This window comes from Abrus precatorius, unplaced genomic scaffold (genome assembly GCF_003935025.1).
Source record: "Abrus precatorius isolate BTA unplaced genomic scaffold, Abrus_2018 Scaffold6, whole genome shotgun sequence".
Classification (NCBI taxonomy): domain Eukaryota; kingdom Viridiplantae; phylum Streptophyta; class Magnoliopsida; order Fabales; family Fabaceae; genus Abrus; species Abrus precatorius.
The window spans coordinates 18,055,771-18,080,602 of NW_020874406.1; the positions used below are offsets into that span (position 1 = coordinate 18,055,771).

The window sequence follows — 24,832 nt, forward strand, 5'->3', positions numbered from 1 at the left end:
CTACTTATTTTTTTATTATATTATTTATAACATTTAGTATTTTTTTTCACATTTTTAAATTTATTTCTCTAAAGGTATAAACACTTCCTTGAGATATTAAAGCATCAATTTTTTTTTCTTTTAAAAATTCAGTTAGCAACTTGAAGAAAGCCCAAATCACTGGTGGGTTAGATGTAACTTATATCACGATTGAAATATGTTTTTATTTTTATGATTGAGCATATTTTGATTTCTTCTTTATAATTTTATTTTATTAAATACTGGTCCTTATGATATACGAAAAATTTCCGTCTTATTGATTGTCTCTTAACTAATATGTGCAGAGACATATAGATATAAAAATATATTTAAACCAATTTTTCATTTATACGTAGTATTATGATTTTGTGAAAAAATATTAGGGCTGTTCAAGATGATAGTGGCAAACACTATATCCACCGTGCTACCTGGATCACCATCACGACCTTCGACTCATGGTTACCCAGTTATTTTTGCGTGGACGGAAAATAAAATCATTTTTAAAAATCGTACACCACCAAAAAAAATTGAAAACTTAAAGTTATTTTATATATTTTTCTAGCTCTCTCTCTCTCTCTCTCTCTCTCTATATATATATATATATATATATATATATATATATATATCAACTTATATATATGGTGTATCAAATTTAATATGATGTTACTTAATATAACTAATTTTATTCAATTTAAATATAAAATAATTATTAATATATATGTCTATAAATATTTAATGTATAAAAGAATGTTATCGGTATAATATAGACATGGGAGAGATAAATATTGTAAGCATCTTTAATGGATCATATAGAGACACTTATTTGAAGGCCCAATAATGTCTTCTGACTTTTATATATGTGTCATCCGCAAAAACAAAATGTTTCAAAAGAATATAATTTAATTCATAGTCATTTCAATTATGTCAATACTTATTTAATCTTTTTACATTTTTATTATATCTATAGACACTCTGCAGAATGTCTACTGATTGTTTTTCAATATAATCAGGTGATTAAGTTGTACATAATATGTAAATCATATAATTTATATCAAGAATTGTTTATTAATAGTGTATAAAAAATAAAGAAAAAAAATTAAAAAATAATGCTAATAAAATATACGCGAGTTTATATAAAAGAATATCATATAAGAATTTAATTTTAACATATTATTAATATAAATATTTTTATATCAACAAATTATTTAATATTTTGGGTATAATTTCGGAAAGCAAACTTCCTAAATTTTATTAGCATATTTTAATTAAAAATTTTATTTATTAAAAAAGTTAGAAATAAAGGTGCGGGTGCTTAAAATTACGATTAACTATACCTATTTATTATCTTAATAGTTCATTTTTGTCTTATCAAACCTCTGCTAACATTTATGTATGCGTTTTTTTTTCTTCTGAGTCCCAAGTACTCCTAAAAATTATTTTACTTAAGTTACGTAAGAGTAAGCTAAGAACGTGTTTAGAAAAGTATTTTAATTTTTTTAGTTTGAAAAATATTTTAATTAATTTTAAATTTTATTTTATTAGTTAAGTTTTTTTCTTTTGTTGCCGATAGCAATTAATTTAATTGAATCAAGTAATTTATTAACATTACTTTAATTAATATTTTTAATTACTAGCTAAAAATAATTATTCATTTTTATTATTTTTAAATAATTTTTCCATTTATGACTTTAATTTTTAAAACTCTATTATCCTTACTTATCTTAAAATAATTTTCTAAATCAATTTTTTCATTTTATATTTTCAAATAATTTAATAATAAAATTTTCAAATATTTTTAATCCTATCAATTACAATTTTAACTGACTTTTCATATTTCAATTTTTAATTAACTGTTCCGTTAGGTTTAGAAAGACCTTGTATCTTCTTGCCATCTGTAACATTTCTTTTATCATAAAGGTCCCGGCACAGGACATGATCCTAATCCAAAATCCAGAAAACATTTAAAAAAGTTGCGTAAGAACACATTTTTATTTTGTAATATATAATTTTAGTTTATAATTAAATTTATTAAAAAAATAAAAATAATTTGAATATATTTTTTATTAATTTTATTTTATATTTTATATTTTTTGTAAATTATAATTAATAATAAAAAATATATTTGAAAAAGAAGTGTTAAAAAACGGTGCAAAAGATGAAAGCGGTGGGGGCTTGTGCATTTGCGGTTTGCGTTAACACGTGGAACATTTTCCGTGCTGCTATTACAATCATATATGCTAACACCCTCGGGCCCTCCAATTAGACTCGCAATTATGAACTCCATTTTTTTTTTTTTTAAAACACTCGCTCGTTATAAAAGCTTTTGTTAGTGTCTTTTTTTAAGCTAAAATGCATCATGGATTTTTAAATTATTATTTAATAAGTATAAGGTTATAAATATTATTATAAAATATGTTTTTATACACCTTAAATATAATTTAGGTATAAAGAAATAAGATCGCCTACGTAATAATAATAATAATAATAATAAAGAATCGAGAAATAAAAGTAGCAAAGGTGCAGAAAAGATAATTAAACTTGACGCAAACTCGATATGTGAGTTGTGTAATTGATCCAACTGGTACGACATAAAATACAAATACATAAAATCAGTGTTTATTTTCTTGCCTTTGAAGCCAAAAATTAAATAAAATTATTACAGACTTTGACAAAATGAGTCATGTGATTAAAAAATATTATTATACTAATACAGTAACGTTATATGCATTAATATATGCCAATAGAAACAATTTAAACTAATTTTTGTCATACTGATATTGGAGTTTAGATTTTCTCCAATTGAGAAAATAATTGCAGGATGTGCAGTAATGATCTTTCATCATTCTTTTTTTTAATTACATTTTATTTATATATATTTATATTAATGTTGCAGGTGCAATTTTCAGACTGTAAAACCTATGCATATGTCAATGAAGAGAGCGAATAATTGTTTGACAGATCATCCAGTTGCAACAGGAAAAACCTTATTACAGCACCAGATTTTTCGACCGACACCAGAACATTTTTTTAACTGCACTAACTAACAAAAGAAAAAAAAAAAAAAAAAGTCCAAACTCGGCTTGAACCTTTTCTCCCCCACTCTGTCTCTCGCTCACTCAGCCACAGTAAACGCAAGTGTGGCTGTTCTCTTTTTGTTTATGCCTTCTTTATAAATAGCGATGCAGGTGTTTCCGTTCAGATTCCCCCCACCACTCACTCCTAAGCCTAATCCTTCCCTTCTCTTCGCTCTTTTTCTTCTTAGAAAGAGAGTGCTTAGAGTGTAATTATATTTATGTACCACAATACTCGCACTTGATAAAGCAGAGATTCTGCTTCAAGTGTCCTACCTATTCTTTAGTACTTGTTATCATCTACATAGTTATACACTATCAATCACGGTTCTCTTTCTCTATTCAATTGCATAACTCAAAGACTAATTGACAAATTATGGGTCTCTTATCACATCACCGACATTCTTCTCAACCGTTCTTGTGCTTCGTACTCTTCCTCGTTTTCAAAGGTAAATTTGGATTCTTTTATGGAATTAAGAAAATGGGTGTTTGTTGTTTCAAACAATTGGATAGATAATTCATATACGTAAGAATAACCAATTTGAATCGTGTTTTTGAATGCAGGGGTTTCAGGGGCAACATTTACTTTCGTGAACAAGTGCGATTACACGGTATGGCCCGGAATTTTAGGAAAACCCGACCTCGGAAGCTCCGGCTTTGAACTCGCCAAGGGAGGTTCCAGAAGTTTCCAGGCTCCGACCGGTTGGTCCGGTAGATTCTGGGGAAGAACCGGTTGCCAATTCGACGGTTCTGGACGCGGAACATGCGCCACCGCGGACTGCGGCTCCGGCGAGATCAACTGCAACGGCGCCGGAGCCTCGCCGCCGGCCACGCTCGCCGAGTTCACTCTCGGCACGGGTTCCATGGACTACTACGATGTGAGCCTCGTCGACGGCTACAATTTACCAATGATGGTGGTCGCCAGCGGCGGTTCGGGCTCGTGCGCCGCCACGGGCTGCGGCGCGGATCTCAACCGGCGGTGTCCGTCGGAACTGAGGGTGGACGGCGGCGACGCCTGTCAGAGTGCTTGCGGCGCGTTTGGGAAACCCGAGTATTGCTGCAACGGTGCGTTTAGCAACCCTTCCACGTGCAAGCCTTCTATGTATTCACAAATATTCAAATCCGCATGTCCCAAATCGTATAGCTACGCTTACGATGATGCCACTAGCACGTTCACTTGTTCTGGTGCTGACTATACGATTACATTTTGTCCTTCTTCTCCTAGGTAAACAATTTTTTACTAATGTTTTGTATTTCTTATTTGCTCAAATGTTAATAATTCATAATAAGTGATTGAGATGTTGGAATTTGTGTTTGTTTATTATTTTGTAGTTTGAAGTCTTCAACGGATTCGACTCCAAAGTTAACGAATCCGGGTACGGGTACAGGGACTGGGTCGGGTTCACCGGTTGAGCAATCTGAATTAGCTTCTACTTCGTGGTTAGCGGATATGGCTACGGCAACGGGGGCATCAACACGAACAAGGGCTTTTTTGAGTTCAAAGGGTTCTATTTTGGTGGCTGTTACTTTCATTGTGTGTCTTTTGGTGGCTTAGTTTATGGGTTTATTTCATTGTGACATCTCAACTACACATCCTTATCGAGAAACACGATGGTAACATGGATTTAGTGTCAAAAACGAGTACTACAGTGGTAGTTAAATTGGTGTGTGCAAAGTGGAATACAAGCGTTTCAATCATTTGTTGCTGATTTTTGTATTGGGTACGGTGAATTCTTTAATTCGGAGCCTTTGGAATTGGAAGGTAGGGTAGGGAGGGGAATAATTATGTACATTCTCTTTTATCAAGTGGGAACGAGTAGCAACCAAGTTGTCTCTTAAATTGATGAAGATTAGCATTGGTGGGTTTTCGGGCCCATCACCTTTTCATCACTAATCACACCAACCCAAAACCCAATAGACCAAATAGAAAAACAAAAAATGTGGCCCTTTATGCCCCATGGAGGTAGCTTGTGGGCGATCTTTTTACGAAATAATCGTTCACAGCCTCTAATTTTTTTAAGAAATGAAAAATAGCAAATATATACACGATTTTTTTTAATTTTAATTCTTAAGATTAAATTTAAGTATTTGAAAATATAATCTTTGCCACATCAGTATTGTAATAGAAATAACAAGGGATTTTAGTTGCTAATAGTTTCAAATATATATAATTTTAATTATTTAATAAGATTATTGTATTTTTTAAGATAATAAATATATATTTTATTTAATTTTAATATTATCAAGTATAAGAAAAATTATTATAAGAATATAATCAAATCGCAATGCTAGTAACAAATATCTAAAAATGTTTCTTTCAATTTTTTTTGAAACACGTATATGTAAAAAAATGTCAAAAAACACAAATAATGATATGAATTTTTAGTAGTTTTAAATAATGAAACTATTATTAGTTTCACATTTGTTATTTGTTAACACTGACCAAAATAAAATGTATTATATTTTTAAAATAAATATTATTTGAGAGGTTGTAGTTTCTTTTAGGTTTTAGAAAATGTGTAATTATTATTATTTTTTAAATGCTCGCAATTATCTTAAGAGCATTGGTTAAAAATTAAAAGTAAAAAAATATTTTATTTCAACATAATTTTTAATGAAAAATTATTATTTATTAATTTCTTAACTAATGTCCTCAATAAAAAAGATTCTTAACCATATTTTTGTATTTTATTTAGTCAAATAAAAGAATATTAAAAAAATATGATAACGTTATAATCATATAATTCAATTTTTTAGAACGAAAAGCATCTGATAAATTTTAATTTTCTTAAAAGCGTAAATGATGATTATTTTTAAAACAAGAACTGGCTAATAAAATGATGCCTTTGTTTTTTCAAATAATAAAATGACTTGTTTGTTGATGAGGAGAAAAAGACGAGAAAAGGAAGGAGGTAAGTGTTAAGATCAATTATAGGAATCTTGAAGGGTTAAAGATAGAAGATTGAAGATATTTATTTGGCAGATATTTGTGGGGAATCAAAAGGATGGGATAAACCATAGTCCTTCCAACTTTGGGATTTAATTGGCTGAAATCAATACAATTTTGACGAAAAGCAGAAAGTGAAAAATCAATTCAAATGAAATGAAATGATAATTATAAACCATACTCAACCATTTATTTTTTAGGAGAAGGAATGAGAGAGACAGGAAATTAGGGGGAAGAAATATGATTAAGCTGTTTGTTTAATTGATTATTATTTTAAATAATGTATAATATAATAAAAATATCAATGACAATACTCATTAAATGTATGAATTGAGTCTATGTATTTTAATTTTTGCTCTAAATCATATATATATTTTCATTGAAAATAATAACTTGAGATTACATATTAAGTTGATATCATATGTTAAACTTAAACATTTTTAAAATAACTTTTTATAGAATACACAATTAATTAATTCAACCATTAATTGAAAGGTTTTTATTAAGTAAATCAATCTTACAAAATTTTATACAAAAATAAAATAGATGAACATTTAATTTCATTAATTTATTTTAATGTATAATATTTTTTTAAATATAAATAAATATCAAATTTTGAATTACACATATATAAATGTTTATATTACATAAAATTTGATATGTATAGTTATGAATATGATATAAGATAATTGAATAATTAGATTAATAAATAAAAATTATTTATGTGTTGAAGTTTTACAAATAATATAATATTATCAGACACACGATGTTAACACTTTCCTTATGTAAGTAATTGGGCATATGAATGCTAAAAGCTGTAAAAATCCAGAGCTTCTGCTATCACATTCTAAAGGTGATACATACACAAGATGGTTGAAAAATGCTTTTACTTTATATGATCTCTGTAGGCACATTTCAGACACCACTTGTTATGAGAAAATGAAATAAAACAGCAGAGACGCCAAAACTAGGGTGATCCAAATTGCCACCCCCTGTGGCTATGAGATTCCATTTCCAGTTTTGCGCACAGAAGGGTTGCGAGTGCTAGTGATTCTTTCACCAAATTGGGTCTTTTGGCCTTTGGGATAAAAACCCACATGACTAGTACCACAAAGAAAAGAAACAAATCCTCTTATGGTCCCATGCATGATAAGAAGATGACTTCACTCCATTTCTCAACGGTTGTTTTCTTTCCAATTTCAACCTTTTCCCAATTGTTTCTTCACGCCAAAGGCAATTGGCTAGTAGTTATTTAGAAAGGATGCATAAAAGATGTAGAACGTGTACAAAATATTAGCTATATACGAGTGCATAACCACCCATCAGAAAGAAAAATATTTGCTACGTGCCTAAAAGTAGGGTAGCATTAGGAAGAAAACTAGAAGATTTCAATTTAAGTTTTAATTTATCAATAAGTTTTCTAAATAATGAGACATGGATAAGTTCTTTTAGGCTATGGCTTGTATGACTACTCTGCTCAACTACCAATTGGCAACAGCAGAATCTCCGGCACACCATTCTAGCACTAGAATTCAGTTTGCCATAAAATGTGGTTGTCTATTTTCCATTTATTTTTGTAGTAATAAAGAAAACTTCATTTTCAACCCTAATTGAAATAGGCTAGTGGTAAGTTTGCCTTACATTGGATTTGTTTTACATTGCATTACATGTTTGGGCAGGCAACTTTTCTAAGCCTTATTATGTTATAGATAAGCTAGCATTAACTTGTCTTTAGCACCCTCTTTCTTGCAGACTCTCCATTAATTGACCAGGAGATCATATTATTTAGAAATCTACAAGAAAATTTAACAAAGCAATAAATGTAAGTTGATATTTGCTTCCGTAATGGCTAAGAATCCCAAGTCATGTCCATGTATACATAATCTCACTGAATGACAAAGCACATCCCATTGCTGTAACGTACAAGAGATAAAAGCAAGCATCAATCTTCCACTTGGATTAATTTTAGTTTAATAGAGCCAATAGACCTGCTAGCTTTTGACACCGTTTAGCTTCATCCCACTAGTAAATTTGCTTTATTTACTCATGGACAACTATCAAGATAAGTAAGCTTTTTTCTGTCAAAGTTTGAATGCAAAATCCAATTGCAAATCCAAAACCCTCTCCCCTTATAACAAAGATATACAGGTAAATGATTTACCTAAGCCATCAATTTTTTTTTATCATTTCGTAATACGAAGGCAACAATATTCATAGAATTTTATGATTACTAGGTGCTAACTACTGTCATCTACCAAATACAAGGAACTTCTACTTTCCCGTTACTTTTCTTGGATGCAAAGGCCAAGTGGATTAAAAATGTTTTTTTTTTTTTTTAATCTTGAGGTACTTTTGGATCCGAAATTTATATCTTCATCCAATTAAGGTCATCCCTCATAGTAATTAGCTTCATATTCATTTGAGTAGCATGGATGACGTAAAATGAGAATAGTACTATCCACCAACGATGTGACTCCAAACAATAGATACATTATATGCAAGGATGATTTGAAATTTGTAAGAATAATGTTGTTCTCACAATAATTTTTACAATAAGGGGAGATAGATAGGAAGAGAAGAGATAGAAACATGGGATAGAATGAGTGATATAAGGAAGAAAGACAGAAAAAATTGTTGTGAAAGAGTGTCGTAGAAATTGTAACAGAAATAGAATTGTTCAATTAGAAATGTTTGTACTTGATCCTTAATTTCCTGTGTCTGGATATAAATCTATTATGTGATCTGTTGTCTAATAATAAGATTCAATCAACAAGGGATAGAGGCCAATGAGGGTAATTCCGATCGAAAAAGGGGTCATTCTCTAAACTGGGCCAGGAGTCCTAAAGTTTACCATTGACAATACATGCAAGCCATTTCCTTCAGCAACCTAAGATCCCCCCATAAAGAGAAAAAAAAAGGCAATGAATTGCCTCTTTTACGACTTTAAATTGACCAAAAAAAAAAGAAAAAAGACCATGAGATGAACCTGTTTTTGATAAGGGAATGACAATGCAAGCAAATCCTCAAATGAAAACTGGAGTTCCGTAAAGTGATACTACTATCAAAGAATTGATCAATTTGTGGATATAGAAAAAAATATAGTATAAAGACCAGAAAAAAGCAAGTCAAGCCCCATGTGAATATATTATTACGTAATAGGCACAAGTGAATGTTCAATGGGGAATAAATTTAAATATCTGGAGATATCCAACTCTCAAAATTGAAACTGATGCTAGAAATAAATATAGCACCTCATTTGTTAACCATGGCATGATTTTCTTAAAAAAATATTCACAAGAAAGGGTAATGGTTACCATCTCACGTGGAACTCTTGTCTAGCCCTCATATTTGTTGCATTGTCAAATAAATGTTCTTGGCATGAGATGACATTTTCCATTATTTCACTACGAAATGCACAGAAGATTTTCTAGATTACCGTCTTTTTTTTTTATTTGAGCATTGTGGAAATGCGAAAAACCATTACAAATTAAAATACGAATAGGAATTACACAACACAAAGGGTAAGGGTGATAGGTAAAAGACTATATACTAAAAACGAAGTGAGAAATATTAAACCATAAACACATACAAGAGTGTGAGACCGCAATGCCTACATAAAAATTCTTCAAATGTCACCACTTCATTCAAGAAATGGTTTTACAAATACAGCGTTGAACTTCAGAGACAATATTTTTCCTTGCAAAGAATGAACATGTGAGAATGATCCCATTCATTCATTCAGTCCAGCCCCTATGCATTTTTTTTGGGGTAAAAGAAACCCTCTCTTGGGCACTGTGGTTGTTTGAGCCCAACAAAAACAAGTAGCGTATGTTGGAGTTATTGTTTTCAAGAAATAAAAGAACTTATACAAAATGATATATTCTTTTTAATGTCGCCATCATGTAATTTTCTCAAAAAATGAAAATATCATTGATCTCAATATCAATCATAGTCACAGCACTGTTTTATATCAATTTGTTTTAATATGTAAAAGAACCTTTAAAGAGAAATTTTCTCAAAAACGTGTTTACCAAACAGTCTTATTCTAAAAGAAAATAATATTTTAGAGCTTGTAATTAGAATGAATCGAACAAATGTAAAGTTCACTTCAAAATAAGAAAACAAATGTCACAAACCATAATGTGAAAATAGAAATATAATTCACTTGCCCTCCTCCCTCCAAATTTTAGGAATTTGATCAAAGCGCAAAGCAAGCGAAAAAACCTACCTGGATTTGGAAGAGATGTGTGACGATAGAATTTCTGTCTCGTTGGTTCGGATTTTCCCTTCTAACTTTCTTTCTCAAGGTTAAAAATGATATTGTTTAAAAAATTACATCGACAGTAAATCACAATTAAATTGAATTCTATAACATAGTACTCTAAGTTGAATGTTTAAACTAAACTAAAAATATGATCGCTTTTAGTAAAATTAATATTTCATATTCTTTTTATAAATTTAGAAGATAGCCAAGTATGTCTACTTATCCACATCTGCAGAATAATCTATTCACAAACATTACATTTTTCCAATTCGAGGGCACTTCACAATTAACAGATATTGGCAATCATCATCTTTTAACATGAAACAATTTATTAACAAACAGTTTATTAACAACTGAACCACATCTGAAGAACAATTTATAAACAAACATTACATTTTTCCAATTCAAGGCTACTTCAATTCACAGATAATGGCAATAATCTTCTAGCCTAAAATCTACCCAAAAAATTTCGTAGGCCTACGAACTTAAAAAAAATGGAGTATCATCTGAGTGTTGAACTAGAGGAATTGACACAACTTCTATCTAAGTGGATCTTGTAATAGATCTTCTTTGTTCTAACTGCTAGCAGCCAGTCCAATCCACATCCCAGGACACAAGCAAAGGCCATAATCACATACACAAGCATGAAACAATGTGCTCCAATGCAAGTGTTTCCCCCTCCAGGCACACTAGTGGCTTCAATATCATAAAGGTAACCGGCAATGAGACCAGAAAAAAGGAAGGAACCAATAGGAAAGTTGAGAATGAGAATGTTGTACAATAAACCATAGTATTTGAGACCAAATAACTCTGAAGCTGCTGCTGGTGATATAGTAAGACGCACCCCATAACATATTCCCACTAACATTGAACCGATGTAGAGTGACCCCGGCAAGGCCAAAGCCATTGTAATGTAACCCAGAGCCATCAGAATTTGAGAAGCAGCATTCCCAACTAGCCTTGGCATGCCTGATTTTCTGCAATAATAACATTCAATGTCAATGAGTTAGCGCATTTAGAGAAATCCCATTTGTTATAACAAAATGAGTCATGTTATGTAATTGAGAATTGAAGATGGTGAACAGACCTGATGTAGTATTCTGAGAGTGAGCCAGAAATGATGCGTCCAAAGAAGCCCCATATACTAATGAAGGAAATGAATATAGAAACATCATGGTAACCGAGTGCTAGTCCCATCTGCCCCATGTTATTCATCACACACAATCCTGTTCCCACACCAAAAAGAAATGACACGAACAATACCCAAAAATCAACAGTTTTTACCATTTCAATGATGGTATGCTCCTCGCCTATCATGGGTTTTCGTTTCATTTCAACTTCCTCCACCTTGGTGCCTCGACTTACTTCATGGCCCTGCCTCTCTTCCTTTACTATTGAAACTTTTTGGGCAAGCAATGGTTCATGAATCTGGTTTTCTTGGTCAAGATTAGGACTTGATTTGAAGATGACCGAGTACAGAGGAACAAGAAGTGGCATGGCTAATAGAATAAGAAGTCCTGCTGTGAAAACCGAGGAAAGAACATGGCCATGAGGACCAGATATGTCAAAGGCCAAGAGGTACAAAGCTACTGTGACTGCAATCAAGTTGAATATATTGAAGAATTGGGTTTCTTGCTTCTCTTCAGCAGAAGTAGAAGCTGGTGGGCTTTCTTGAAGAAAAAGAGCAGCAATAAGGCAAATGACAGCAGGAACAATGGTAAGCATTAGCAGAAACTTAGAGGGGTCAGAGGAAAACAAAGCAGTGCATATATCTGTAAAGATTGCTGTGCTTAGTCCCACATAACCCTTTAGAATACCAGAAATTGGACCACGATTTTGTGGAAAATTCCTCATACAAGTCACAAGCACTGCTGTGTTCATCCAGGTTGTGCTGTTCCCTCCCATACACAAGAAGACACACATCTGCAACACAATTCAAAAACCATTCCATTTCAAGACTATGAAGCAATAAAACAAATTGAATTTGACATTGAAAGTTGCTTTATTCATCTATATCGTTGACTTGGGGCTTAAAGTTAGATTCATTGGAATAACATTAAACTGAATAATGATTAATGAATATTCTACTATGATATAAAGAAAGCTATATATGTTTACCAGCCAATAGGGGAGTGGACTGATTCTCTGGCTAACAACAAGCCATTGAACTCCATAGCCTATGAGTCCCATGATGGCTCCGATCATGAGTATAACTGAGGTTGGCCAACGATCAGAAGCAAGACCAGATAAAACACCAAAAGCCTTGCCAACATCTTTAGCAACAGAGAGGTTATTGAGCTGCATCTGGCTTAGAGCCATAAGACTCTTCAATACATCAGAATAATTGGCAAAAGTATAGTTGTTTCCGCAGATTGCTTGAACCCATATGGCTGTGACAAATCCTAGCCATTTTCCACCTGCTGCAAACCTAGGGAATAACAACATAATGATTACAACAAGAAACGAAGAACAACTTTTAAGATCAAGAGATGTTGAAAACTATGTATGCTTGCTTTTGCTTTGAATTTGGCTATTCAATGGTGCCAGTCATTTGTTATTTATAGGTTCACTTTCTTCATGCATTAGGTTCTGGACTCATTTCATAGAAGATAGATTATTATTATGTGAGAGAGTGTTATTCCATTATTGTGAATGTCAAATATTATTTCAGTCAAATATATATATTTTTAGGAGTGAGTTGATGGGGATAGGCGGCAGTATTGCTATTATTACTCCAATTGCTTGTCACAAGTCCTTGTTAGAACACGGTTTTACTATTCCGTGTGAGGTATGGCAAATGCCCACTTATTATTATTATTAGTATTATTAATTTGCAAATTTTCAAATTAAATACTACACAGCTCCGATTAAGCCTAGGTTTAGAATTTAATTAGTTCAGGTTAGAAGAAATGATTATTATGTCAACATTGAGAGGAAAGATGAACTATCTAAATTGTTTATGAATTGTGATACCAAAAGTGCAAGTTGAAACAATAAATGGTATAAAATAATAGAAAATCAAATGATGATTTTATTACATGAATGTAAGTTTAGGAAAGCTTATTAAAGTCAGAACATGTTTCAAGGTTCACACAACGTTTATAGAACTACTTACAATTAATTAAATTTGCTTTGTTTCATAATGGCATTGCAAATTAATTTTTGAGATCTCGCAATGAACCATTTAATAAAGTTGGCTCTAATTTAGTAAATTTAGTCGTTGGCTCTGATCTGGAATTTTTAACTCGTTACAGAACAAAAGGTCTCTTACGCGGAGTCATCAAACAAGGTACAAATTACAACTCATTGCAACGTCAAAATTTCTTTCAACGTTGGATTAAATCGAATTTAAAACTGCATTATTGAAAAAACAGAGTGAAAGGTAACAGTGGACCCTTTGGGGGAACTGAAAAAGATAGGTTTGTTGATTGGTAAATTTAGAGGACAATTGTATTATATGATATGGTAAGTTGAACAGAACGAACCAGACATGAGTTTGTGAGGGGCACACACAATTCCGCCATCAAAACATGAAGGAAGGTGCCTATAGTTCTCCATTTTAGTCACTGAAAAAATACATAACTTCTGTAACGTATGATGATGAACTCCGTAAAATTAAAATTTGCTTTGAAGAATTATTACAAAAATCCATAATATTTTTTTAAAACTTTTTTTAAACTTTTTTTATCGGATTAAAAGCAAATTTTAAAATAAAGTTTTTTTAACTGATAAAATAATTAAATTATTTTAAGTTGTACAAATTTATGAGCAGAGAGAAACTCATATGCTCATAGGCAATGTTTGACTTAATTTTTTGAATCTTAAAATCAACTATAAAGCTGAAATTTTACAAGTAAGATAATTATCAAATATACTTGGCATTTTCAATTTCCTTTTGTTAAGTATAATCGGGATTGTTATCATTTATATATTTCGATATTTGATAATTATCTTAATTTTAAAATTGAATTTATTATAGCTTATAATTAAAACAATCCTTTTTAAAATGAAATTGAATTTGACCTTTTTGCAAAATTAAAGACAAAAATATCATAATATTAAGTCGTTATAATTCACTGGCCCTCTAGAAATTATAGAAGAAATAATTGTCACAGCTAAATTAATTTATTTATATTTATAATTATATAGATATAGAAGTTTGTATTTAAACATTTGGATTATCAAATTGTTGCAGCTTATTTAATTATTTCTTTTTTAAAATCTTAATGAACATGGAAATTTATATGAAAAAATAGGATGACTAAAGTGAAATTTGAGAGATCAAAGAATGAATAAATTATGATATCATAATTAATTTTTTAATCAAAATAAAATTGAATTGGTCTCTTTTAATTTTTTTATTTGATGGAACAAATTTATTAAACAAAGAGAATTTTCTACAATAAAATATTAATTAGTTAGTATAAAAAAATTATACAAATATAAAGAAGAAACTCATATTAGGAAATCAGAAAATCGAAATAAACATAATCAAATAATAAGTCAAATGACCTAAATAAGATAATAGTATTTTATATTCTGTCATTTTTTATTTTTGAATATAAAACTATTTTAAGATTGTTTATTGTTCCCAACCTGACTTCTAATTTACTTGCTTAATTTTATTCATTACTTGTGAATTGTTTATTTATTCACTCTTTGTTTTTTCCAATAGTTCGAAAATAAATGAAATCATACTTCTTCTTCTTTTCTTTTTTCATTTTTCAAAAACTGAACCTGCATCTATTTTTAACTACAAAGAAAAACTTGCGGTTGAGGTTGCAGGTTTGATTCGTCCATGTAGCTGGTTATGGGTGAAAAGGGGTTGGTGCTGTGATGGAAGAGGTTAAAGATGGTGGTTTCGCAGGAGAACGAGGAGGTGGAAAATGGTGAGGGGCTTTCTTTTTTATTATTGTTGCAGAGGAAATTTGAAATGGCATAACATGAATTTCACATGCACAATGCAAATGTAAAAAGTGAAAATCCATAGGAAAGAAGAACGAAAATCTTACATCATTTGTGGCATCAGAGAAACAAGACAACTTCGTTCCTTCTTTCTCTGTGTTCTTGTTCTGCCCCGTGCCTCTTATTCTTCTTTTTTTTCATTCTCAAATGAATGTGTGCTAAATATATCATGAAAAAAGAAGGGAAAGTGACAAAATTGGCGTATCTTATGTGTATGGTAAATAGAGAGCAGCAAAATATGAGTAATCAACAATATAAGTGGAAGGAACCTATGTTGTCCCACCCTTTCAACACTTTTTGTTTTGCATGCAAGTCCTTCAGCTGCTGCAAGCACGTTTTGTCCCAATTATCAAGTTTTTCAATGAAGCAACTGAGCCTGTTATTATACCTTTTGTTTTTCATCTTTTTGCTTTTTACTTGTAATGTAATTTTTTAATTTTGTTTTAAACTTTCAATATTTGTATCACATTTTTATTTTTATTTTCTTTCTCTTTATTTAATAGCGTAGACAAAATTAAGTGAAAAGTGAGATAGAACAGATGTGACAATTTTATTTGTTTATATAATCAGAAAGAAAGAGTGTAATAAAGGGTGAGGTGTAAAAATCAACAAGTAAGAGTGATGGTTGTATAATTTAAAGTAGTCAATATTAATTAGAATCGGAAATAAAATGTAATGATATTTCTCTTTGAATTTTACGACACTAATTTCTGATTTATTTTTTATTTCTTACATTATCAATTTATTTTTATCTTTTCATTTATCTATTTGTTATGAAAGATATTAGAAAATGAAAATGAAAATGTTATTTTTATATAATAAAAGTAAATTAAAAACTAATTAAAATAATATGATCAATTTTAAAAGTTACACACTTTTAAAAAAATATTTTTTAATATACATTCAAGAATAGATACTAAAAAAATAATAAATAATATATACTTATTAAAAATTACAATATTTTATATTATTAATATATTAATTTATAATAATTTAATTAAGAAACTATTATCTATAAATTCTTAAACACGTGTTAAAAAAGGCTTTTAAAATATTATATATCTTTTATATTTTAATCTTCATGATAGGTAATAGAATTTGTTGCTCAGTGTTCTCATAAGATAATGGTATTGTTAAAGTAAGTGTAAATAAAGAAAGTGGACCCTCCCCTCCCCGGAACCCAAAAGGAAAGCGTCTGGTTGGAAACAGCTGCTGAAGCAGTGTACCATAAAAACCATTAGCGGTTCAATAAAAGTAGCATATTAATTTTCCTTACATCTTTATTCAACCCTTTTTGGCAACATCAACTTCAAAATTGACTACTTAAACCAAGCAACACAGCACCCAGACATATAAAATTCCACCACCCAAATCCATTTGCTACTTACACATAAATATAATTATAGCATATGGCCATGTTACCATTTGCAATTAGGCTTACCCATAATCATACCATATGACCATGTTTCCTCGTTGGTCGGCGCTTCTTCTTGTTCTTCTTTTTGTCTTGTGTAGCTCAGGAGCAAAGGTTGTCACAATTGATGTAAACGCAGCCAAGGCTCTCATTCACACTGGCTCAGTTTATCTTGATGTTAGGTAAGTCATCATGTGTGTATTACTGGGTTTTTAATGTTTAATAAGGTTTGTTTCTCCTAAACAGAACTTAAATCTTTTGGTTAATAATAGGACGGTGGAAGAGTTCGAGAAGGGGCATGTGGATGCAGTTAATGTCCTTAACATTCCATACATGTTGGATACACCAAAGGGTAAGAGAGAAAATAATAACTAGTTTCGGATACATGTCTATTTAGTTTTATCAATATGTTAGCAATTTAGGATAACATATTCTAAGATGAATGTGATTTTGGAGATTAGGCAGGGTGAAGAACCCGAACTTTCTTAAGGAGGTTTCATCGGCTTGCAACAAAGAAGATCACCTCATTGTGGTAACTATCTTTTTTCTTAGTCATTTTTTTCTCCCTTCAAAATACAAAGTACAATTTAAACTGGTTCGTGCTAGTTAAAGGCAAAATTTCTTACCTCTTGTGTGAAATCTGTGTTGCAGGGTTGTCAAAGTGGGGTGAGATCTCTGTATGCAACTACTGATCTTCTAGCTGATGTAAGTTAATTCATGTCAACTTCAAAATATTCAAGATATTGAACCGAATCTCAATCCCTCATTTAATCAAAACCATATGACGTTTGGACATGAAAATGCTACCCCTATGCATACTTATTTATCTCAATTTATTCTTAATTCATATATATAGCAGATGCTATGAAAGATCTAACATGACTGTAGCATAGTTAATGTAATGTAGCTTATTATGTTTTCCTCTACTTCTTTTGGTTTGCTATGTGCCAATGGATGAGAAGGCTAACTCGTATTAGTTTGATTTGAATTGGCATTTGGGTATGAAAATCCTACCCCTATGCATACTTATTTATCTCAATTTTGTATAAAATTCATATATATAGCATATAGTTCATGTGATGTAGCTTGTTACGCTTTCCTTTACTTCTTTTGGTTTGCTATGTAAACAACGGATGAAAAGGCTAACTTGTATTGGTTTGATTTGAACTGGCAGGGTTTTAAGAATGTGAATGACATGGGAGGAGGTTATATGGGCTGGGTTAAAAACAAGTTGCCAGTGAAGACCCTATTACCTAAAGAGGAGCTATAAGTTACAGATAGAATCATTCATCTTTCCTTCTGAATGCTTTCTTGATGGAGATGACATATCTATCAACTTCAGAGAGCTCATTGTTCCTACTTCTTAAACACACTATTTTAAACAGGGTGGCTATTTTTCCAATTGTATTTGCACATGTAGGATATTTCTATACATTTGTTGAAAACTAAGGCAAAGCAACAAAAATCTGTATCCACCATTTTCCTTTCTAAGATATATATAAATAAATGTATTTAGCGCTAGTCCATTATTCCCTGATCAATTGTGATATATATCATTAAGTTTACCTTTTAATCTTATCATAAATTCTACTTATATTAATCACGTTCTAACATGAAAAAGGATTCAGTACCTTAAGCAATTTGCTCAAGTTTTTTTTGCAGTATTTGGGAATTAGAATGACGTAACACAGTTGACGAATATATAACACCAGTCGCTGCCGCGTGATGAAAAGCAGGGGCAAGATTTAGTGATTTTGGTTTATGGGGCCCAACTGTTCCTGAATCGAAATGAAAATGGTATATATAGGATTTACACGCGGATACAGATATGTGTGATGTATCATGGTTAGTTGGGAATAATCCCTTTTCATTTTTTTTTGACAAAAACTATTTATTTAATTTTAATTGTATTTTAGCTTCTTTATTTTCATTTATGTAAGATTGTAATTTCTTTAGTTTTAATGCTCTGTATTTAATATCTTTAATTTTTTAATTACGCTCTTTATTTTAAACTTCATTAAATAATTAATGAAAATATAATAAAATGTGACATATTATTAATTTATATAAATTAATAAACTATATAAATTATTTAAATAAATAAATAAATATATATAAATATAATTATTTTATGTTTTTTTTTAAATTTATATGAATCAACAATAAATTGCATCTTAGTTGTATTTTGTTAATTATTAGATAAAATTTTTGAGTAAAATATTTAATTTGAATAATTAAAAAATTATAAAAAATAAATATAAACTAAATGCTTATTTGAAAGAGCTTATAAATTACTTATTAAAAAAAATGACTCTTACAAAAATTATTTTAAGCTTATTTTAATAAAATTCTTGATATAATTTATTAAAATAATTATTTTAAACTTATTTTAATAAATGTTATCGTTAATTTAAGATATGTTATCATTTTAAAAAGAGCTTATTAAATAAATATTTAAACAAGCAATTATTCGAACACACTCTAAAAATATAATTAAACCATTTTTTTATTTTCCACTTATTTCCCCTGGTCCAAAGTAGCTTAAGCCCATGTAGGATCTGTGCATGTGTATTGGTGAATCAGTGACCATTCCATAATGTTCTTCAACGGTGGCTATGCGACAGATCCAACTTGAAATGACTAGTTAACCGAACTAGAGAGAGTTGGGAGATCAGTTAATGGGACCATTATTCCAAACTGGTTCGTGGCAACAGATGCATGTGCTTATTAATTTTCTGAGGACATGGTCTCAAATTTTGCCACACCAAAGCCATCACCAACTATATTAATGTCTAACTATGTTCTACCTTGAACAGACCATACATACAATAATAGCCTTATTTGTTCTTCTCTTATGACAACCATTATAAGTCACTGAGAAGCACATCATTTCCATGACACCGTGTGTTTCTTTTGAGGACCGATTCTGACATGGGTGAAGAAAATGGAGGAGGAAGATCCTTGGCTGAAACCCCCACTTGGGCTGTCGCCACTGTCATCACTCTTTTGGTTTTTCTTAGTTTCTTGTTTCAAGGCACGTTAAAAAAATTGGTTAAGGTACATAACATAAGTATATATATTATTCTTTTGTTTCGCTCCTTTGAATTTCTCACATTCATAGGTTTCTTTTGCATTGAAAAATGTCACAGTGGTTGGACAAAACTAAGAGAAAATCTCTGCTTTCTGCTCTGGAAAAGATCAAAGAAGGTAGGGACTAGGGAATACCAAACGGGTTCAATTAGCACTTTTGTGTTATATTGTTATATATGTTTGGACGAGTACAACTTACTATTATAAAAATTTTGTATATTTGCAGAACTAATGCTTTTTGGACTTCTGTCATTGCTGATGGGTCATTGGATTCTTTTTGTGGCAAAGATTTGTGTTAAGTCATCGGTATTAAGCAGTAGATTTTTTCCGTGTGCAATGGAAAAGAATTCTGGAACAGTGAAACGTATTTTATGGTCGAATTTAGAATATTTAAATAAAACAGTTCCCAAAGAGCAAGTGAACAATGGCCTCCACAATTTTTGTCCTGAGGTAGTTTCCTATCTATTTCAGCTCACATTTATGATGTTCCAGTTGTAGATTTGCTATGCTTTAGCCTTTGGTCGGTATTGTTTGCAAACTACTCATTCTCGGTGATTCCATTCTGATCAGTAGTTCAATTCTACAATAGACTTCAAAGGTATACATTTCACTGAAACTGGTCACTTGCTTCACAGGGTCATGAATCATTGGCTTCTTATGAAAGCCTTGAGCAGCTTCATCGCTTTGTGTTTGTTCTTGGAATCACCCATGTTTCCTACAGCTTTGTTACTGTTGCCCTGGCTATTATCAAGGTTACAGTAGTCATGATCAAACTTTCTTCCTATTCTAATTTTGGTGGTTAGACAACAGACACTAATTTTAGAGGTTTATTCAGATATATAGCTGGAGAACATGGGAAAATGAAGCAAAGACTATGGCTGTACAAAGCTTACAAGGTTCGGACTTCTAAGTATCTGATAACTACAATGAGTTAACGATTATTTTGCAATACATTAATTTTGATCTCTAAATAATAGTCCTTTTTTATCAAATTGTCTTAGTTTAGATACTTCACAAAGTACATCAAGCATGAAACTGAGGCGGCTTGGTACTTTCATCTTTCACCGCACATCCCACCCTTGGAGTCATCACAAAATTCTTGTTTGGCTGGTATTCTATGCAGTCATTTTTGTTGTCATATTCTTATTAGGCATAAGATCTTTGACAATGCCTCAAATATTGTATCTACTCATGGTTTATTTCTACATGTTGTTATTTCATTGTTGGAACTTAAAAATTATGGAATGGATTGATATTACACATATGATGTTTCATATTTCCAAAGGAACAAATCAATCCAAATGTACTTTTCCTTTGGATAAAATTGTAGTTAATAAACTATGGTTAATGCTGAATAAATATTTCTTCCCCCCTAACTTGTTCTGTAAGGATTATTTCCATTAAGAGAAGCGTGCCAACGTACTGTGTGCTTGCCAGTTTCAGTAATTTACTCTCCTGGATAAGCCTTTTAAATGCAGCATGTTTCTTAAAGAAAAATGGAAATGCTTTTTCTTCATTTAAATATTTTTGACACTTGTAGTCTCATTTTCCCTGTCTTCTTAGAATACTAATGAACGTATATCACAGCTATGTTTCAGCCGCCAATTCTGGAGTTCTATCCACCGAGCTGATTATATGGCACTGCGCTTAGGCTTCATTACTGTGAGTATTTTTTTTTTCATAGTATAACAGTAACTTCCATCAAATGAAAAAAAAAAGAGTGTAGATAGTCCTTAGTTTTAAACTGAATGGCACCAAGTTGATGAGGAAATTAGTTATTGGAGATATTGAATTTCCTTATCGTATTATATGTTATAGCTTCTTATACAATCTCATCAAACTGAAAATATAGAGAGGAAAATTCATGAGATTATAGTGCAAAAGTATTACCTTTTTTCCCCTGCTTTCTCATTTTACAAAAGGAATGTGGAAGTGAAGAAGGCAAATTAATTTTGCCAGCTAATATTTCTGCCTTTTCTTTTTTGTTCTGGTGTTCTATAGAATCATGAACTTCCTCTAACGTACGATTTCCACAACTACATGCTCCGAAGTATGGACGAGGAATTTCGTGACATAGTTGGTGTTAGGTACTGTTTCTTTTTATTCAGATGAATTTGGTGGCTTTCTTTCTTTATTATATTAAATTCGTCACTGTAATACCAATTAGATTTTTACAACTGCTAGCGTAATTGAATAGAGGAATATGTTTTTATGATGAATTATATTTTAAAACCTTTTCATTCTTGTGTTACTTTCTGTTCCGGTTTTTGAAAATAAATTTGATAGCTTCATCTGGACTTGTTTTACAGTGTGCCTCTCTGGATATATGCCATATGCTGTATTTTTCTAAATTTTCACGGTAAGTTGCTGTAAATTTTAGCTTACAAGCATGTTGTTCAGATGTGAGCTTAAGCAACTTGAGTAAATCAAATGTGTTTACTTGGTGAACCGAATGTGAAACTTGACTCCACAATTTTCATTCAGGAAGCAACTTTTACTTTTGGCTTTCCTTCGTTCCAGCAATGGTAAGTCCTGGTAAAGTTTACTATGCCTTTTTCACTTTCCATCTACTACTACTAGTTACACTTCATAATGGTTTTCTACTTTTCTTGTATTGGCATACAATTTAGTTGATCCTCATAATTGGTACTAAATTGCATCGAGTAGTGGTAAAGTTGGCTGTTGAAATAATGGACCGATGCCCATACATGAAACATCATTCATTTAACTTAAGAGATGAGCTCTTTTGGTTTGGAAAGCCAAGGCTTCTGTTACGGTTAATACAATTGATATCCTTCTTGGTATGTATCGTTAGCTTTTTTTTCCCATTTTTGTTTTTCATTGCTGATACACTTCTTTAATTTCCTTTTCCCTTTTGTTATCTTGCAGAATGCATTTGAAATGTCAACATTCTTATGGTCCTTGGTAAGAATCTGACATTGTTTTCATATTGCAGTACCTAAAACTAGGCAATCTGTACTGTACCATAAGTCTGCAAGTTCTCCAACACCATTTCTTGCTGCCATATATAGAAACTTTGGAGTATAAAAATAATATATAATTATCTTTGAATGAAATGTGAATGTTAATATAATCACTTTATGTTTAGAAGAAATATAGTTGCTCGGTTGGTTGGTTTATGGACTAACCATATTACCTTAACACTTATGTTGCCTTTTATTTTGGGTTCAGTGGGAAATTAAAGATCCTTCATGCTTCATGAACAACCGAACGTTTATTGTGATCCGCTTGTCATTCGGGTATTCATTAATTTCTGACTTACTATTTCTACCAATTAAATTGAATAACAGTTCCTCCAAAATCATATCTACTTTTACCCTTTTGTTGCCACAGGGTCATCTCCCAAGTATGGTGCAGCTTTATAACGTTCCCTCTCTATGTTATCATCACACAGGTCATGCTTCTTGTTCTTTTTGTTGGAGATATAAAAATCATTTTGGAGCCTTCACCGCTCCACCTAACAGTTTATGAGCAGTTTAATAACTTGATATTTCTTGAGATGATATCAGTACAGTACCCCTATAAGTAGTTTAAACATTTATTGGGCTTGCACCAAACAACTTATGAGATGTTCCGTTTAAAGTTGAGAGGAATTGATTTTGAACTATTTAAAGCGATTAAATTATGATTAAAAATTAATCTGAACAAGACATTTTTTATTAAAATGTGTGTTATTTTATTAAAAAGTACGAGAATTGATCTTGTAACGTTAAAACAAGCAAGCCCTTAGGCTTTTGGGAGTTGTTTGACGCATATTCCTCTCCCACACTAGCACATGTGCAATTGCACTCAATCACCCTTAGTCCCTCTCAAAAATCTTGATTATGTGAATGCAGATGGGATCAAGATTCAAGAAGTCTGTGATATCTGAAAATGTAAGAAAATCACTCTCTAAATGGCAGAGAAGAGTGAAGGAGAAGGACCGGCAAAGTCCCTCTCATGCACTACTTAATCCTACATCAACAACATCATTGGGTTCTTTGCTATATGGAATGGACAAATCAAACTCCCAAATCACTGAGAAAGGAAGTTCCTCAGGGACTAAAGACATTTGTCTCTATCATCATCTTAATGATGATGTGTCAGAGACCCAAAGAAATGCAGCATTTCCAAGTTATGAAGATGATCATCATCATAATGCAAATGATGATTCTTCTATCCCTCCTTTCTCTTGAGATTTCTTTGATCATGTTCTGGAGAGTGTGATGAATTGAATTGGAATACTTATTTATAAAATGAATTGAATTGGAATACTTATTTATAACTTCCTCTCATCTCATATACTCTCGATTTCTTTTTATGTCACTTCAAAATTTTGACATAGCAATTAAAGAATATATTTAATATTTTTGTTTTTATTAAAGTTGTTAATTGATTTTGTCATACTCTTTTAATTGCATCTTTTATTTTAAGTTAATAAAAAAATTAATATTATCTTAATTTTTAAAAATAAAAAATAAATAAAAACAAAAAAAATCTAAAAAAAAAAGGTGAGAGATAAAAAGATATTATTTAGTGCATTGCAAACTTTATGGTATATACCCTTACCCTATCCCAATTTTATTTTGTTTATCATTGGCAAAATAATACTTTCTCTTTTTTCTAAACCTAAAATCTGAATTAAAACTAATTAAAATTTGTAACATTAAAAGGAATAAAAATGAGGTTTCTGAAAAATGAAAAAAAAATTTGTAAGTTGTACAGAAAATTATATATCCTATTGAAAAATATTAAATTTTTACAAAAAGAAAATTAAATACTAATGGTTATCTTGTGAGGTTTTTTAAACGTAAATAGTAAATTAACCCACACAAAAATTATATAAAAAATTATGATAAAATTAATATTCAAACTTCTACCTTATTATTTTAAAGTGACGTATAATATAACATGGCTTTTTTGTTGGAATGGGGTGAATGAGAGACAGTTTCTCCATATAGAGTGATTGGAAAACAAATTTATTGGGTGTGGTGAGAAATGTCACGTGTTATAGGCACGAAAGATGCAGTGTTGATATAAAATATTTCTTTTTTTAATTATAA

General features: G+C 31.0%; 4 protein-coding genes across 6 annotated transcripts; 3 read left to right on the forward strand and 1 right to left on the reverse strand.

Annotated features, from left to right (window-relative positions):
- Positions 1 to 3,103: 3,103 nt before the first annotated feature.
- On the forward strand, positions 3,104 to 4,907 carry LOC113868794 (thaumatin-like protein 1). Its single transcript, XM_027504693.1, has 3 exons — positions 3,104 to 3,538; positions 3,654 to 4,314; positions 4,422 to 4,907. The coding sequence occupies exons 1-3, from the start codon at positions 3,466 to 3,468 to the stop codon at positions 4,642 to 4,644; spliced, it is 957 nt and encodes a 318-aa protein (XP_027360494.1). The 5' UTR covers positions 3,104 to 3,465; the 3' UTR covers positions 4,645 to 4,907.
- A 5,807-nt stretch (positions 4,908 to 10,714) lies between these two features.
- LOC113869115 (protein NUCLEAR FUSION DEFECTIVE 4-like) lies at positions 10,715 to 19,367 on the reverse strand. Of its 3 annotated transcripts, none has more exons than XM_027505265.1 (4): positions 19,334 to 19,367; positions 12,419 to 12,720; positions 11,388 to 12,223; positions 10,803 to 11,277 (listed from the first exon to the last, which is right to left on the reverse strand). In XM_027505265.1, exons 1-4 carry the CDS (start codon positions 19,365 to 19,367, stop codon positions 10,803 to 10,805), a joined length of 1,647 nt encoding a protein of 548 aa, XP_027361066.1. The 3 variants fall into 3 exon arrangements, with proteins under 3 accessions (XP_027361064.1, XP_027361066.1, XP_027361065.1); XM_027505264.1 differs by lacking the exon at positions 19,334 to 19,367 and adding an exon at positions 15,313 to 15,399 and having other exon boundaries at positions 12,419 to 12,728; XM_027505263.1 differs by lacking the exon at positions 19,334 to 19,367 and having other exon boundaries at positions 10,715 to 11,277; positions 12,419 to 12,816.
- Positions 16,728 to 17,949, forward strand: LOC113869191 (rhodanese-like domain-containing protein 17). The gene is made up of 5 exons (XM_027505396.1): positions 16,728 to 16,861; positions 16,952 to 17,031; positions 17,141 to 17,211; positions 17,331 to 17,384; positions 17,854 to 17,949. The coding sequence occupies exons 1-5, from the start codon at positions 16,728 to 16,730 to the stop codon at positions 17,947 to 17,949; spliced, it is 435 nt and encodes a 144-aa protein (XP_027361197.1).
- Positions 19,368 to 19,610: 243 nt separating the features above from the next.
- LOC113870299 (MLO-like protein 4) lies at positions 19,611 to 23,965 on the forward strand. Its single transcript, XM_027506890.1, has 15 exons — positions 19,611 to 19,736; positions 19,829 to 19,886; positions 19,996 to 20,219; positions 20,405 to 20,521; positions 20,605 to 20,665; positions 20,776 to 20,879; positions 21,357 to 21,431; positions 21,771 to 21,856; positions 22,079 to 22,132; positions 22,258 to 22,294; positions 22,400 to 22,570; positions 22,659 to 22,694; positions 22,962 to 23,029; positions 23,124 to 23,184; positions 23,627 to 23,965. Exons 1-15 carry the CDS (start codon positions 19,611 to 19,613, stop codon positions 23,963 to 23,965), a joined length of 1,617 nt encoding a protein of 538 aa, XP_027362691.1.
- The last annotated feature ends 867 nt before the right edge of the window (positions 23,966 to 24,832 follow it).